Here is a 17,151-nt window from a genome sequence, read left to right on the forward strand (position 1 = left end):
GAAGTGAGCATAATCAGTGCTCATAATCAGAAATGCGAAATTCCTCCAAGAGCCTCTTTGCCCAAAACTGAGATGCTACGTGGAGAGCAACAATGACAAAGGTTGCTCATGATCAACACCAGTCAGATGAAGCAACTACAGAGACTTCTGAAAAGCAACAACTTGAAAGGAAACACGAAAACTTGCAATTGTGGGTGACGGACCTTAGAGTGAGAGCCCAGCAGCAAAGCTGCAACATGCCAGGAGACACCCCACTGGCATTACCACCTTTTCCCAAGCCCGAGAGCTGCTGCCCCAGCAGACCCCAGGAACGGCCTACACCCAGGTGGCACCACAGGTGAGACACACGGGGACCAACACACCAGGTGGGCACGTGGGAACTCAAGGGCTGCCTTCTCAGCAGGGCACCAGTAGCAGCCTTCAGGGAGTGGCACAAGAACGCATAAAGCTGGAAGACCCACACCTCCAGCATGAAAGGTGTGTAGATGAGGGAACATGTATTTCCCAAAAAGGGAGTATCCGTGCGTTGTGCACGTACCCTAAACCCACGCCTCCCGTGAGAGAGGGGGTGTGTACCTCTGTAAGAGCAAGCAAGCGCGCAAGAGCGGTACTTCACGGCATCAACTACAAAAGGCTGTTTAGAGATTTATGTTTCTTCAGTGATATATTGCAAATGCCTAGTGTCATGATTTACCTGTTATATTATTACTATTGATCATTAATGTATAGGCCACTGATTGTCCATTTATTAATTAATGGCATGCAGTTCTGCTTTGATTGACTTAAACCACGTGTTGAGCAGTCTTGCCCCAAATAGAACATATTAAAATCAGAAATCTAGTGTTCTGAACCAAGCAGAAGAGGATTACTCCAGCCCTGTGGATACTTAGATGGAAGTCTAAATTCACTCACACTTTCACTGTTTATAAAACAGCACCTAATCAAAAACATGCAGAGATATTTGAGTGTGTGTGAATAAAAGTTCAGAGCAAGATGATCCACTAGCTTTCAGTCAGTCCCAGGGATTTCAGCCTCTTAATATACCTTCTTCATGAAGCAGCAGTTTAAGCAGAAAACATGCACTTCCTTTCTACTATCCACACCCAGTGCCATACAGAGTTACAGAGATCCTTCAGCGTGGGCACGGCTCTGAATCAAAGAGTCTGACCATTTTGGTTGTCATGCCACATTCCAAATTATTTGATCAAATTAGTATCACTGAAGAACTGCATTTAACTCCAAGGATCAAGCCTAAAAAGGAGCTTCCTTGTAAAAAAGGAAATAAAGATGAGACAAAAGGAAATAATGACATCTGCAATTTTGACAGAAGAAAAAAAAAAAAAAACGAAACCATGACATCTGCAATTTTGACAAAAGCACTTAACTGGCTGCTCAACCAGAACCTGTAAGATTTTAAGGGGTTTTTTGTTTGTTTGCTTAGGGGATTTTTTTGTGGGCGTTTTTTGTTTGGTTGGGTTTTTTAAAGTCAAATCCACTGAGTGTTACAAATACAGTAATAAACTGAATGTTGATGGCATTTATTGAATATCTAACACAGGTTCAGTTAATGCTAATTGCCTTCATACATACTTATTACATGAATCAATGTAAGCATGTCAATTCAAGACCAAAGATTTATAGATGAATGAGGTAACAATAACTCAATACTAATACCTTCTGGAAGGAAAGAAATTCCAAAGAAGCAGGAATATGAAAATGTTGTTCTTTCTTTTTAAAGAATAGTAGCATGCACAACCAAATTCCAAGTGATGTCTGAGTTTGGAATTACTTTATTTTAGCAAATAACTTGAATATCAGCTTAGCCCTTTGATTGCTTGCCATAGTATTTTCCTCTTCCAAAACACACTATTTTGAAAAAAATAGTTTTTCCATGGAAAAATTCTTGCTAATAAAAATGCGAGGTGCTAAGAAGTCTGCCTCAAAACCACATCTTCGGTGATTGAGGTAACTTGGCATTTGTAAGCAGGTTCTTTTCCTAAATTTATTGTACAAAGGAAACATAAAAATAAACATTGTTTAAAACAAAATTCTTCTAGTAAGTAAACCATGACGTACCAAGCAGGGGGTGAAAGCTTAATACTAGAAGCAGCTGATTTTTATTGCTCTAACAGCAAGAAAGTTTAATGTAAAAATTTAAAATTAAAAAATTTAAAATTGGTTGTATCCAAACATTCAACAACGACCAATACTTAACGCTAATTAATCTGTTCATTCATTCTAAACCTGTATATTTTTACTACGGGTATTGCGACACAGTAACTTTAAGATCTACAATTAGTACTCTAGTCACTGCACAGATGCTGAAATCTGAAACACCAGGTCTTTACAGTGACAAACTTTGCATTAAAACAGTTACCAATGGCTCTTCATGTAATATTTTGTATGGGTCTGTGACAGAGGAGAGGGAACGTCTGATGCAGCCATTCTTTCTTGGAGGGATAAAAATCAGCATCAGTACGCACTCAGCCCACCTAGGTTTCTACATACCAGCGTTACCTGCAAAAGCTGCATATGAAACTGAGTGCACGAACACATGTGCATGCAAACACACAGAGCCAGGGCCATCTTAAACTGTTTACATAAAAATGGAAATGGTTTTACCACTGTTGGGGTGATGTTCTTGAAAATCAAAAGGTAATAACTAAAACATCATAGCAGTTCATATTAAATATTTTGATCACGGTATCAAAGGAAATTACAGTAACTAAAAATCAAAGGAAAATTTAATAATGAAACCACAATTTAGAGTACATCACAAATTTTAAGCTTATTAAACTTGAAAGTTTATTTTAAAAAGTTTATTTAAAGCTCCAGGTAATGTTATACAAAGAAAAAGTCACTGATTGATAATCATTTCCTTTTTATTGTCACTTCACAAATTCACCGTTTACTGAAATGAAATTTATTTTGACCTCAGCCATCACTAATTAAAAGAGTTAACAGATCAGTAAACTGGCATTGAACAGACTTTGGCTGTAAATACAAATAATCTGAAGTTGTGTTGCAGGTATTTTTCTCATTTTCCTTGATATACCTCAGGAATATAATTAACACTTCCCTGACCTCTAACTTTCAAAAAGCCTATGGTTTAGAGCTTTTTATTGAGAAACAGTGAATGGAAGTTTTCTAATGAGTTATTATGTAACTGGATTTTGAGCAAACTGTATTCTAATGGAAATCTATCTTCAGAGTCAATCTTGCTGTGATACCAACACTTTGTTTCTTTTAAATTAAAGGGCAAATGTTCACTATTTCAGGAAACAGCTGAACCAAATAAAACTAAATGGAAATATGCTACCCTAGCACTTATGATGCACACACTTCTAACAAACTGAGTTTACTGAAACCATCATAACTACCACTATCAAGTCAGTTTCCCGTACAAGCAAGGCCCGTGATACAGCAGCAGGTTCAAAACAGCTATAGAAAAGATATTTAATAATTTTTTTAAATTGCCTGGTTTATACCTCAGTTGTTTTCGTAGCTGTTCTAGTTCCACGTTCTGTTCTGTTACAGTTTTCAGAAACTGTTGATTGCTCTGCAAAATAAGGAGATATTTAGGAACATGTTCTTTATTGTATTGAAAATGTTACAGATTCAGAATTTTTATTGGGCATTTCTACAGAATATAATATCATACATTAGCTAATAAGGTCTATTTAACACTGTGCCTGGTCTCCCAAGTGCCAAGGTTTATGTAGAGAATTTTACAAAGGCAAGTGCATAGTGATGTTACCTAATTATCCCCCTCTTTCCCCATATTTTGGTAGTATAAGAACTTCCTGAGATGAGAACTGTAATAACTCAGATCTACCATCTGCATTTCCATGTAGTTTAGGTATCTAGAATACCTTGTGACAGTGAATACCACAGTAGACCACATACTGCTGGAAAGAATTAGTTTGTTTAAATCTATGAAAAAGATGGAGCGATTGCTCCTCCTTCGTTTTTACTATGACTGACACCTCCAGCACTATGGCTTTCTCCTTCAACTGTCTTCTCCTTTCAGAATCATTTTATATTTTCGTCACCCTACTAGTCTTTTCTAGATCTTACATATACCTTACATTGAAATAGTAGAGATGACCACAACTGCAAGCAGCATTCAAGATGCTACTGTACTATGGATTTATGCACAATATATTCCTTACCCACCTCTACCCCCAGTAATTGCCAACATTCTTCTTGCTTTTTTGATTGCTGCTAAAGGATTGTTTTAGACACTTCCTACTTCTAAAATACTTATTCTGAGTGGCAAGTTAATTTCAAGACCATCACAGAGTACCCAAAGCAAAAGCTCCCTCTTGCCCACGTGCATGATTTTGCTTTTATTAATACCAATGAAATGTTAAGTAAAATTCACCCAGATACTCAACATAATCAGATCTTTCTACAAATTTCTGCCATTTACTTCAGTTTTCACTACCTTAAATAGTTTAACATAAGTAGTTAACACTGTTGCCTCAGTACTGAATCTCATTTCCAGAACATTTATAAATATGCTGAACAACTCTAACCTGAGCACACCTAGGAAGCACAGCTGTTTTGCCACAATTAAAAATCTTGACTAATTATTCTGCCTCTTTACTTCCTATTTTTCAGTTTGTTAGTTCAAGAAAAGGCAATGCTTTTTTAGCCCATAACTTTATGCCATTGTTAACAGACCTTGCCAAACGTTTTTTGGATAATGCAAACAAATAATGATCTCTCTCTATCTTAACATCATCCAATTCATCTCTTTCAAAGAGTTCACACACTTGACTGTCTCCTCTTCACACCATTTCTTTCCACTTTTATGCTTTTAGGCATTCAGTGATTCTGTTTGTTTTAAGGTACCTACTACTGATTTGCTTGTAATGGCAGATCAAACAGAGCCAAATCCTCAGCAAAACTGCTTTAAAAGCTCATCATTATATGTGCTCAAGACTTTTCAGACAGAAACCCTCCACTAACTCTAAAGTATCTGTCCTTAGAGAACAGTTAATCTTGAGACCATCACCGACTACCTGTACTCAGTGCATTATTTTGCTTTTATTAATATTAACTAAATAGCTTGCAAACAGGACAACTGCTTGCAAGACACAATTCTGTAGTATTATGCAATATACTACTACTCAGCACTGGTAAGGGCTCAATTGGAGTATTATGCTGTTACCAGCACCACAGTTCAAGAATGATAGCACAATTGAAAAGAATTTGAAGGTGAGCAAGAAGAGTGATTACACATCTTAAAAACATTGTCAAAGAACACGTGAAGACTTAACTTGCTTTGAGCAGAACAGAAAGAGCAGGAAAAGGGAAAAGATAGCAATATAAAAGTTTCCAGTAACAGAGGCACTGTGACAGAATGTAGGAATATTTCCTTCATATCTACATTTCACACAAAATAAACAGGCTTATATTTTAACAGGAGGTCAGATGTGAGGAAAAAAGTTCCAGTGATGAGGACAGAAAAAAATGGACTGTCTAGAGTAGGTTAGGAGTCTTTCTGCACTGCTAGCATCCAACAAACAAATTAAAAAAAATTTAAAAGATCACACAGGAATCATGTCTTTCAGAGAAGCAGCTGCTCAGCCAGAAACTTCACCTTGACTTTTGTATGATATTAAAATTGTTTGTCAATCCTGGATGTCCTAGGTTAAAGCTTAAAGACTAATAAGTCTTATAACCTATGGATATGGATGAAGCACTAGCAGATGATTAGAGCTCAGAAAAAAATCTTGAAAAATTCAATGACAAAGAAGCCAGCAGTGCCAAACTACGAATTGATAAATGTGTGGCAGAGCTAGCCTACATAAGAGGTCATCATTTAAGTAAGTTTTTCTTTTGTGAAGATGGTTTTAAGTGTGTGACTCAAGTACACTCACCACATACTAAAATTCTGAGTAAGTAAGCTTACCACTGACTTCTAGAAGAAAGAGCTCACACAATATGAACTCCAAACCACCCTGACCTGGTGTTTGCAGTTCAGGAAAAAAAAGCTATTAGTACTTTTTTCTTCACTGGTCCCTAGAGAAGTTTGCAAATCTGAGTGGCACAATTTTTTTCAAGAATGTATAAAGGTATGTATAAAGGTCTTTTTGCTTTTCTTTCATACTTTGAGACTCTAGCAGAGGAAAAAAAAAGTTTACTAGGTCACTGTTCAGAAAGTTTTACTTACCAACTCTATTTTCTCATTGGCTATATGAAGTTGCCGAGTCAACTGTTGAAAGCCAGTCAGTTGATCCTAAAAAAGAGAATTCAGAGCTTCTTATAATCATTGTAATCATAAAGAGCATATAATTAGAGAGTTTCATAGTCAACGAAACATTTTTTTAAAAAATTATACACATTGCAGGAAATTCAGCATGCTTTTGTAGATTTTGATTAGATTGCTATTAGCTGTTGACCTAGCAATCTGGAAGATTAGATTTACTACTGAAATATGTATCTGAATTGCACTTTACAAATTGCCTCCTTCCAAAACTCATACACACTTACTATCAAAGTATGAAAGCATACATAAGTATTGCCTTTAAAGAGTGACACAGACTATGATGCTACTATTAAGCACAGCAGCAGATGCGTACCCCTCAAGAAAATGGCTGTATGGACACATTTAATTTGCTCTTTGCCACACAGGATGTCTTGTGCCCATACAAGTAATTGTTTGATTAAACTCTTGAGTCCCTGAACATGAACTTTGTCACCCTAGGAAAACTAGCATAACACAGAGAAATCGTCTGCAGCATGCCAAGTGTCTTTAGAGCACAGAGAAGACTCAAGTCCCTAGGCTGGAATATCTACTAATTGCACTGTGTTTATCCGACAGTCTCAAGGCCAAGCATATGCCAGAAACCTACTCTAACAACTCCCTTATTTACTATCTTCAACCCTTACAAGGATATCCTCTCTCATCTTTGCATCCTGTCAATTCTAATTCTAGGTGACCTTACCTAGCTCTATTTACCTCCTATAGCTATTTTCTGCTCCTCCATTAAAAGCAAAACCTAAAATACAAGAGTTTAACTGAGAAGCCATTTTCTGTGGGAGACCAGTAGCATTTAAGCTTAAAAGGCAGCTCAACCTCATTCTTGTTACAGTGGCATTAAAAACCACCAAGAATTTAGGTAACAATGACAAGTGGAATCTGACAGCACTATGTGGCAGTGCATCTCACCTGCTTCCCTGGGCTACTTTACAGCCTCAGGAATCCCTGTTAGGCCCTAGCCTCAGTGTAATGAGTTGGGTGGTTAAGCCTCCCTTGACTGTACTAGCAACTCTTGCACAGCTGAGGTGGGAAACTGCACTGGCTGTACCAGAAACAACCCTTACTTGAGCAACACCACCACCTGCTAGCCTTGGAGCATTCCTTATCTAGACCACAACACCCCTAAAAAGCCTAGGAACACTCTTTATTATGACTCCCAAGTGGTACGGTACCACTGTCAATGGAATTTTGGAAAAGTTCTATTTGTTACTGACTCTGATCACAGCCAGGACAAAAAAATTACCAATGACTAAAGCCAACCATCTCAGAACCTATGATCAGTGGTTCTAAGTGAGGCCCTCCTGGACTGAAATGGGCTGTGAAATCGCCTCCCCTCTGAGCAGGACACCTCTCGGAGGTCACAAACTCCAAGTCTGTGGTACTAGGGGGACCACCGCCAAAAGCTGATGACACTGCCTGGGCTGATTTTCCTGCATTGAGGCTCAACCCTCTGCCCACTGAGAAATGCAAAGGCATTTGATTTGAGTATTTCACTGAGCTTGAGGGGAACTACTTCTATTCCTGGATGTGTGAATTGATTTAGTAACTTCATAATAAGTATTACCCTTTTGAATCTATAGTTGAGCCACTTTTATAAGTAAATCCTATTTGATTCACCTTGTAAATGATAAATTAGTCTACGATTATGTGCCACCAAAATCCTATGATCAGCCTTAAACTGTGAATATTCCTTACATCCTTTAGACCTAAACTGCTGACCAAGTCCCACACTAAGGTTGGATCTAGCCATGCCCCAACTCTATAAACTATTTTAATAAAGCAAGGGGGTCCACTCTCAACCTTATGACTCAATGGGAAGGTCTCCCTTACCCTTTTATGTCTTTAATCTCTGTGTAAATCATTCCAGCTTAATTTTAATTTGATGCTTCTTTGTGTAACTTACCCATATAGTAAGTAATAGTGAACCTTGCCATTGAACTTTGGAAACTGCACTCCAACAAATTCCTATTAAAACTGTTTTGTTTATATATTTGATGGTGATTCTTTAAGTGACTTAACTGAAACCACCCTTTCATGACACCCTAAACCCTCCAACAGATACCAATGATTCTGTATGTTCTACTACGTGTATATCACCAGTAACAATTATTTCTTGTGTTACATTGTCAAACAGAAGGAACACGAGTAAAAAGCTGGAATTACACATATATAAGAGCCTTCATAACTATAACTTGAAATAGTTATGAAATTTGACGGAGCAAAAGAGCTATACAGATATTTTTGTTTCTTGGAAGAGAGCATACTGCTGAGGTGGACTTCATACCACAAAAGAGCAAAAATCAGTAAATAAAATTCTGTTCCATGAGACCTGTAACTGTGCCCACAGGTCTAGCGTACTTGAAAATGGAAATGTTAAATAATTCATCACATCTCTTTACAGACTTAGAAGTATCTGTAGTGAGGTACACACAGTCATGAAGTTTCTATTAGTTCTTCACACACTGAGCATTGTTATATAGCTCAACAGAGCCAAGAGCTTTTCTGAACTAGGACCTCCTGAAGGACCTTCCCCAGAAACAGCAGAAGAGAAACAGGCAAACTAGCATTAGAAGAACACTGGTGAACTTTTCATCTGTTTATACATGCCTCTATACTAAATTAAAACAGGAAATGGAGAGTACTTTTCCCACTATCCCACTGTAATCTTACAAAATTCAGGATTCAAAACATAGGACAAAACAAGAAAGACTTCCACTGTATAATTCAGAAATTTCTAGCAACTTTTCCAGACTTAAATCTACTTAAGATTTCCAACCATGCAATTCAAACGCATTTGTTTATATACGTGTGTTGTACACACATACATATATATCGCACTAAGATGACTCAAATTCAGTGCATTCCTCAGGTTCCTGTCCATATATTTTAAACTTTTCCAATTATAACAGTGCATTTATCTGATGAATCAGTGACCACACCTGACTACTCAACCTTAGATAACTACTATGGAAAATAATTAACAGCACTGGTAGAACCCCCCCCAAGTTCAGTTTCACTACACACAGACTCAGAATCTCATCTCTATAATATAGAAAGACATTCCAAAATTAACAAAAACAAACAAAAATTACTTTCTGTTTTTGCCTTTCTGCCACATGAATCTGCGTTTCAGTCATGCGTTCCTGGTACTGCTGCTGGAGTCGATCATGCTCTTGTAATACAGTCTGCCAGAGCTCTATTGCTTGTTCTTTTTCCTAAGAAACAGCATAAAAGCTTGTGTAAAACAGTTTAACATAGCACATTTACCTTCACCTCTCGTTCTCTAAAAAGAGAGGTTTTAACTTTTATTTTGAAGAAACACCATTTTCTGTACCTTTCTCTGCACACATTACAACCACGCAGACAAAACTACAAATTCAGATGCAGAAAAAGAGATGCTTAAAAGTTCAAATTCCACCTACAAGTGAACTTGAAGTTTTCCAGATTTTTTTTTTTTTTTTTTTTACAGCTCAAACTTTTACAGTTATTTACTGTGGGCCTACAGTATATGTAATATTCAAACACAGAAATTCAGCTGTCATTAACATCAGCTTAATCATATACAATAGGATTGATACATCATTGTAATATGCTCAACCAAATCTGCTTATCTTTTCAGATTTAAATATTATTTTCTATACCACACATATACTTGCTTCCTCATATCATATTACAACGTTTTTGATTAATTGAACAAAGTTTCTGTAGTAGCTTGTTTTATTAATTGCATTGATTTCCTGGTCAGGAATTCAACATAAATATCAAGTCAACTAGGAAAAATTACAGGCACAAAATAATATTAAAACCTTCTTACATGAACCTAGGAAAGAAGTACCTTCAGGTCTTTAAGTTGAAAGTACGTGTTTCTTTAGCTACAGAAAGTCAAGAGGGACTCAAAATAGTCTCGAGGAACTCTGAACAAATGCATTCTGAATGAAGAAGTAAAACAGCTTCCCTTAATCTAACAAGGCACAGCAACAGAAATAAAACAGTACAAATGTTACATCTCACATACTTGATTCGTAAGTTGTAGTTGCTCTTGAAGGTTTCTCACTATGCGTTCATCTGCAGGAATATCAGTTCCCAGAGGCATGAAAGGAAGAGCCTCCAGTTGCTTCTCAAAAGCGTCTTTCAACTCTGCATGCAGCCTGATATTCAAAGGATTAAGTTGAGCAAAGTATTAAACAGGGATATTTTTAAAAAACTGAAGTATACCATACCTTCAATCTGTACATACTATTTACTTTGAATTCGTATTTAAATCTATTAAGTTATATTGTATAAGTGCAAGAGTTTGAAATAGTTTAATATCTAGGTCCTTTAGAGATATGGTTAAATCTAAAGCTGGTACTGTAATCTATACTAAGCACTTAAAGACTAACATTAAGCTCGTGACTATGAAATCTTCAACTATTAAGTAGATACAAAAGATTTCAAGGGCCCAGAAAAAAAGCTTTTCAAGGTTTAGAAATAAAGAAAAACAGCAGTGACAGGGCAGTGTAATTATTTACCTTTCATTTTCCTTGGTGACTTGTTCAAATTTTAGCCTCATATCACTCATTTGTACCTAACACAAAAACATGCAAGAGTAAGCATTCATTGAAGCGACACAAGCTTTGGTAATTCTTTCATCTTTTAATTCTGACTGATACTGTAAAATATGGACAATTTAACGCAGCATAATACACTAAATGAAAGTCCTGTTATACCTCAGCATTCAGAGGTTATTATGAGCATTAAACTTTTCAGAATTCATATTGCTCTTACAGGTTGATTCTTAATTAAGTTATTATAGGGATACAGTGTTAACTCATCTTTTATGCAGTAAGCATTTGAGAAAATAGTTTAGGAATTAGTCGAGGAGAAGCTTCAGTTACATGAGTCAGACAGACCGGTTCGTTAACTAACCAGTGCAACAAAACCATAGTGCTTCTATTGCCTTCTGAAATCGGCCAAGCTTGAAAACTTTATTTGCCAAATCTTTATGAGGGACAGATCAAACAAATCAGGTGCATCAAACCAAGACTAGAGTACAACATTTGCATGTAAATCACAAGTAAAAATTGCTTTCTGTATGCCACAGGTTTTTATTATTAAACATATAAGTTTGAGGTTTAATGATCACATGAAGCACTAACAGGTTTCATTTTTCTGCGATTGAAAGGAGAACAGTCCCCCTCCACCTCCATGAAAACACACATTTAAAGACTTATTTGAATCTGAAGAATTATTGAGAATGAAAAACGCTGTGGCTATCTGCACCTACAGGAGTGAGCTGGACTGCATAGCCAAGATCAGACCTGTGAGGAAAGAGGGAAACAGCTGCCTCACCTGATTGTCACCTAGGAAAATACCTGCAACCATATCAGAACACCTAAAGAAATAAACCATGTGTGTTTCATTTCACAACACTATTCCAAACTCACAGTACTCTGTGCAAATTGGACAATCTCCCAATCTGGTCATAGAACGCTCTCCATTCATCCACTTGAGGCAGACTGCAGTCCTGCAAGTTTGTGAAGCATGACGCAGGCACACTTTCCTTTATTGAGAAAACTAATGGCCTAGATTTCAAGACTATATTCTTAGTATTTTGTAGTATTGATATGTTAGAAACATCCATACCTGATAAAGCTGCAGCTGTTCCCTCATTTCTTCCAAGTGTTTATCATACTCTGTGATTAGAGTTGACAAGCTAAAGTTGAAAAACAGGCTTAGAAAAAGTTTTGTAAATGCTGAAACATTGTTCTGGTAATTAAAAAATTCTTATCTGGAGAACAGAAGTGACTGTTTCTTTCCGAGATCGACATTCGTCAGAATTAAATGAATAAATCCAATTACTAAAGTACAATCACTAACAGTAGATTTCCTGTTTAACAGGACTAGAACATGGGACATGACTGTTGTATGTGAAAACAGTGAGAAGTCGAGTCTTTAATCGTTTGGGATTCTATATATGAATGCTTATTTGTAAAGTGGCCTGTAAGACAATATAAAATAATGTATTTCTAATTATATACTTCTTCCTTCCTAGTATTTTTGTAATTCATAGTAATTCTCTGAAAGTCCTATATTAGTCTAGAGTGATAATGCCTTAAAAGCTAACAAGAAAATATAGGTTATTTTCATAACAGGGAGTAACAAAGATTATTAAGCAATTTATTAATAGGCAACTGCCAGTTATAGATTGTCAAATAAGCGATTTTAAAAACATCACCTGACCTCAACAGACAGTTCTTACCTGTATCACTGCAGTCTTACCTGCACTTTTACTACCTTAAAATTTACACCAGATAATTCCTCCATTAATCTCTCATCCTTTATTTTACAGATTGAGGAAGAAGAGTCATATATGTAATTCACTGAATAAACAGAATATTATCTAAAACCAACTGCTACAGGAACGCTTTTAGAGACTCCATTCCTCTACTTGCAAGTTCTCAGAGCTGTAAGCACGTGACATAGGACCAGGTTTACCTGGATATTCACACTTCAAAAAGTGCAAGATTATTTGTTTCAGATAGTTTGTAGTATTTCTACTTATCACTTGGAATCAGTTACCTTCGGTCCATCATCCTGGATCCTGATATACCGTCACCACCAGCAGTCTTTTTCTGTAATGGTATACTTTACATATCAGTATTTGCATGTGAATGCATATAGTTTTAGATCATTACCTGTTGTTCTGTCTGTTCTGTAATCATACACAACATCCCACATGATCACTTTCAGATTCACATTCAAAAACCCTCGAGTGCTGGCCCAATTTAAAAAAAAAGTATCTACACCGCTTCCCCCCCCCCCCGCCCCCGAGATGCTCTGATATAAACCATAATTGCATCTGATGGGGAATCAGCTCAATCTTAAAAGAACAATCATAAGTTTGTCTAAGTGCTAAGTTCATTTCAGTACATCTCAGCATCAAGGAAGTGCCGATGCCCTAGCTTCTGCAAAGACTTTCAGACAGGCTTATGGTACCCGCCACAAAAAGTTATGTGGGCACAAGACCAATCTCTTAGAGTAAGATTAGTCTAAAAAAGTGAAAAAGGATAATAAAGTAGAAGAAATCTAGTATTCTTTCAGGGATGTGTTCCCCTGCACATGATAAGCTTTTGAAGGTGTACCAAAAATACCACAATTCACCATTATGACAATTTCATTCTGCTGTTGCTCCTTGGAAAAACATTATGCAACTCTAGAGTTGTGTGAAGGACGCAAAGCAAGGCCAGGCCACACTGAAGCTGGCTGTACTCTATGCATGCAAAGACATTTGTTGCAAAAACCTCATCACAAAATTTGTTACTACTTCCATCCATGAGTTCACCTACCTGCTCAGCAGTAGCTCTCGAAATCTCATCTGTTTCATGCTGTCCATGTGTCATATTTGGCCTCTGATCTGAAAAATACAAAGTTTGAGAATCACAGTTACAACACAGGCCATTATTTACATAAACCTGACTAGCAGTCAGAAATACGTTTAATCATGTTGTGCTTTGGAGGTACACAATGCACTTCATAAAATTCTTCTATTTAGCACAATTATTTTAATGAAATTAGGAATTGAAAAAGCCTACAAAGTCTGTGCAATAATAATGTATTCCATGTCTTTCATATGTCTTTTTTTTTTAAAAATAAAAATTTAAAATGAAGTTTCTGCCTAGAAAACCCACAAACACACACACATCTTAATGATTTGCAAGGTTTAAGTGCACCAAATCACACTGCATGTCCAATTCAGTCAGCTGGATGTTTGACAATTAATCTGTTATTAGGAACTCAAACCTACAGTTCTCAATACATTTTCAACAAATTTAGGTCAAGAGAGGTTCACTGATAAATGGATCTGAGCACTCAAGTATATTCAGAAGAAACCCAAACAAGAAAGAAAAAACGCAGTCTGTCAGTATCTGCTTTTTCTGAAAAAAAGCAAAGGATAATGAGATTTCACACTGCTGAGCTGGGAACATCAACTAAGGCATCACTCCATCTAACTTTGCCTATTGGAATTTCAGAGACTACTTGTATTACAAACAAAAGCAGCAGCACAAGGTTGGAAGGGAGAAATAACCACTCTTTCCACTTGTTCATGGAGTGGTTTTGATCTAACAAAACCAGAGCGTAACCAGCCAGTCAAAAGAGGCGATGATCCTGCTGTATTCAGTGTCAGCGCAGCCTCACCTCAAGCACTGTGTGCAGCTCTAGGCCCTGCAGTTTAAGAAAAATGTCAAAGTCCTTGAATGCATCCAGAGGAGGGCAACAAAGCTGGTGACAGGGCTGAGAGGCATGTCCTAGGAGGAGTGGCTGAGGACTCTGGGAATTTCTCGTTTGGAGAGGAGGCAGCTGAGGGGCGACCTCATTGCTCTCTGCACTTCCCGAGGAGGGGAATGGGAGAGTGAGGGGCTGATCTCTTCTCCCTGGTATCAGTGATAGGACACATAGGAATGGTTCAAAGCTACACCAGTAGGGGTTTAGACTGGCCATAAGGATGCATTTTTTTTTTAATGAGAGGGTGGTCAAACACCGGAACAGGCTTCCTAGAGACATGGTCAATGCCCCAGGCTTGTCACTGCTTAAAAGACATACAGACAATGCCCTTAACATACTTGAACCTTTGGTCAGCCCTCAACTGGTCAGGCAGTTGGACTGGTTGGTCATCGTAGGTCCCTTCCAACTGAAATATTCTATTTTATTTTATAAGAATCTGGGTGACACCTTTGTAACTGGAATGGGCGAAGAGAAAGAAAAAAGTAACAAGAATATAAGAAGGTAATGCATACATTTTGATTTAAAACAGGTTCTTGTTTATTTTTCTAGATATGCATCCCATGGTTCTTTTCCTGGTTCTAATATTCTAAAGCAGGATACAGGAAAAAGAGAGGATAGAAAGGAGGTAATAGTAAAAGGATGCCAAGGAACAGGAAAGGGAAAGTATCTGCCCTCACCAGCCAAAGCAGTCTACAAACATGAAAGGCCATAGGCGCAAAAGGGGACAATCTTAAACACCCCCTACAGATGTACTCATCTTCAATGGTACATTCAATGGTAATGGTGGAATTAAACACATTCTGGCAAAAGCTCTATATATTTAGTAGCTTATCACAAAAATATTCAATAGAACGGATTTATCATTTGTAGGGCTCGCTGCCGATACTTCAAAATGCATTTAGGTAAAACTCAACTTAACCGATCAGTGCCAGGGACAAGTATTTCATTCTGAGAACCTTCTTAAACAGCTACATATTTAACACAAATATTTATTCTACTACATTAAATATAATAGTGCTTAAAGAATCTCTTTTTATGTGTATAACACATACAGCATTTCAGAATTTCAATTTCACACTCATGATGCAAGAGAAACATCAGTCCATGTATCAGACAAAGCAGGCCTCAAATAAGTCTCAGCTGGCATGCAAGCAGACTTCAAATTTGTCACCTGGCCCCTTTCAAAATGTATGCAGTTTTTTAAAGAGAGAATTCAACTCATTGACAGAAAAGGCAACTCTTATCACTTCACAGTTAGTTTAGTCCGACCTCTATTTAGAGCCTAAAGATTGTATAAAGTAAGAAGCCACACCTAGCCAAATTAAATACATATAGAAAAGCAAAATACCAATATTTGAAAATCCATGATTTGTTCATATCATAGTATAACAGACACTCATGCAAAGCTCAATAAAGGCAGGGGCTTTTGAAACCACATTGCCTCTGTTGGCTCAGACACAGGCTTTTCAGCTACTAAGGTCCCTGGAACCAAGAGCTGGTCTTTCACCTTTGGCCACCCAAAGCTATTATCATACAAAGCTTTGTCCCGATTGATATTTTGCCATAGCACTTGATGCACTGTGATTGTGCCCTACTTCCTGCTGTGCTATCAAGTTTTCCCACAACACTTACCAGCGCCAGGCACAGTTCTTGTGCCAACACATCAACCCATTCCCTATTTATAGGAATACAAACTGTGCACAAGCAATTTTTGCCAGCATTTTGCATCGAAGTAATTAAAGTGTACTCTGATTCAGTCGTATTAGGCTTACACTAAAATTATCAAAATTGTAAAAAAAAAGCACATAAATAGAAATATTGATTTTAGTCTGTAAAGTAGATTTCATGAGCAACAGGCTTTTTCTGCCTTTCAGGTCTAAGCAGAACACAGGAAATACAGCAGCATCTGTAATCAGAGAAGAACCACTGTCACAAAGAAATATCGATGTTTCTGGCCATTACCCTCATTAGCAGCTTTTAATTATTAGGCTTCAGTTAACTAACAAAATAGTTTTGATGCTGTTACTGTACCAAACACTGCAACAGCCGCCGAAAAAAAATCTTAATCGCTACAACCGTAAGCTAAAGGGTTTTTACCCTCAGCCCAAACCCGCCCCAGCCCCGAGAGGCAGCACCCAGACCCGGGCTCCTCAGCCCCGTCCCTCAGACGGCGCCGGGCCAGCACCGGCGGCGGGCGGGCAGCCCAGGGAACCGACCCAGCACAGCCCTCACCTGGCTCTCCCCCACCGCCGGGCTCCGTGGCCATATTTCTAGCGAAGAGCTTCACCACCGCCGCCGCGAGTTCCCCCTCAAGGAAAGTCTACAAGAAGCCGAGGAAAACCTGCCTATCACAGCCGCTCACCGCCCCCGGCGCCCAGCGGGGCCCGCCTGGCGAGGGAAGACGAGACCGTTCGGGAACGAGACGGAGGCGGGAACTTGCAGCCGGCAGGAACACGAGCCCCTCACCCAGCAGCTCGCACTTCCTCTGTTAAGTAAAGCCGCGGCTGGGTGGGGACTGTAATCGCACCCTCCCCTTCCCCTCAGCTCGGCGCGGCGCGGTAACCCTGCCGCGGCCTGACAGGGAGGGACGCGGCCCGAGCGGCGGCCCCCACTAA

General features: G+C 38.2%; 1 protein-coding gene across 5 annotated transcripts in view; it reads right to left on the bottom strand.

Moving 5' to 3' along the window:
* SCLT1 (sodium channel and clathrin linker 1) overlaps positions 1-17,061 on the bottom strand; it is a 43,369-nt gene extending 26,308 nt beyond the window's left edge. For 3 of the 5 annotated variants that reach the window (XR_008730665.1, XR_008730666.1, XM_027809236.2), the window contains exons 1-9: positions 16,769-17,061; positions 13,600-13,667; positions 12,833-12,885; positions 11,897-11,966; positions 10,783-10,838; positions 10,287-10,419; positions 9,364-9,486; positions 6,182-6,247; positions 3,489-3,559 (exon numbers count right to left, since the gene is read on the bottom strand). Coding sequence is in view for 3 of the 5 variants with exons in the window: in XM_027809236.2 (XP_027665037.2) it covers positions 3,489-3,559; positions 6,182-6,247; positions 9,364-9,486; positions 10,287-10,419; positions 10,783-10,838; positions 11,897-11,966; positions 12,833-12,885; positions 13,600-13,667; positions 16,769-16,802 (674 nt within the window). In the remaining 2 variants the exon portion in view is untranslated. Of the gene's footprint in view, positions 1-3,488; positions 3,560-6,181; positions 6,248-9,363; positions 9,487-10,286; positions 10,420-10,782; positions 10,839-11,896; positions 11,967-12,832; positions 12,886-13,599; positions 13,671-16,168; positions 16,429-16,768 lie in introns of those variants that run through there. The other 2 variants (XM_027809238.2, XM_027809240.2) reach the window with 2 other exon arrangements.
* Positions 17,062-17,151: the final 90 nt, after the last annotated feature.

This window comes from Falco cherrug, chromosome 1 (assembly GCF_023634085.1).
Source record: "Falco cherrug isolate bFalChe1 chromosome 1, bFalChe1.pri, whole genome shotgun sequence".
NCBI classification, from domain to species: Eukaryota; Metazoa; Chordata; class Aves; order Falconiformes; family Falconidae; genus Falco; species Falco cherrug.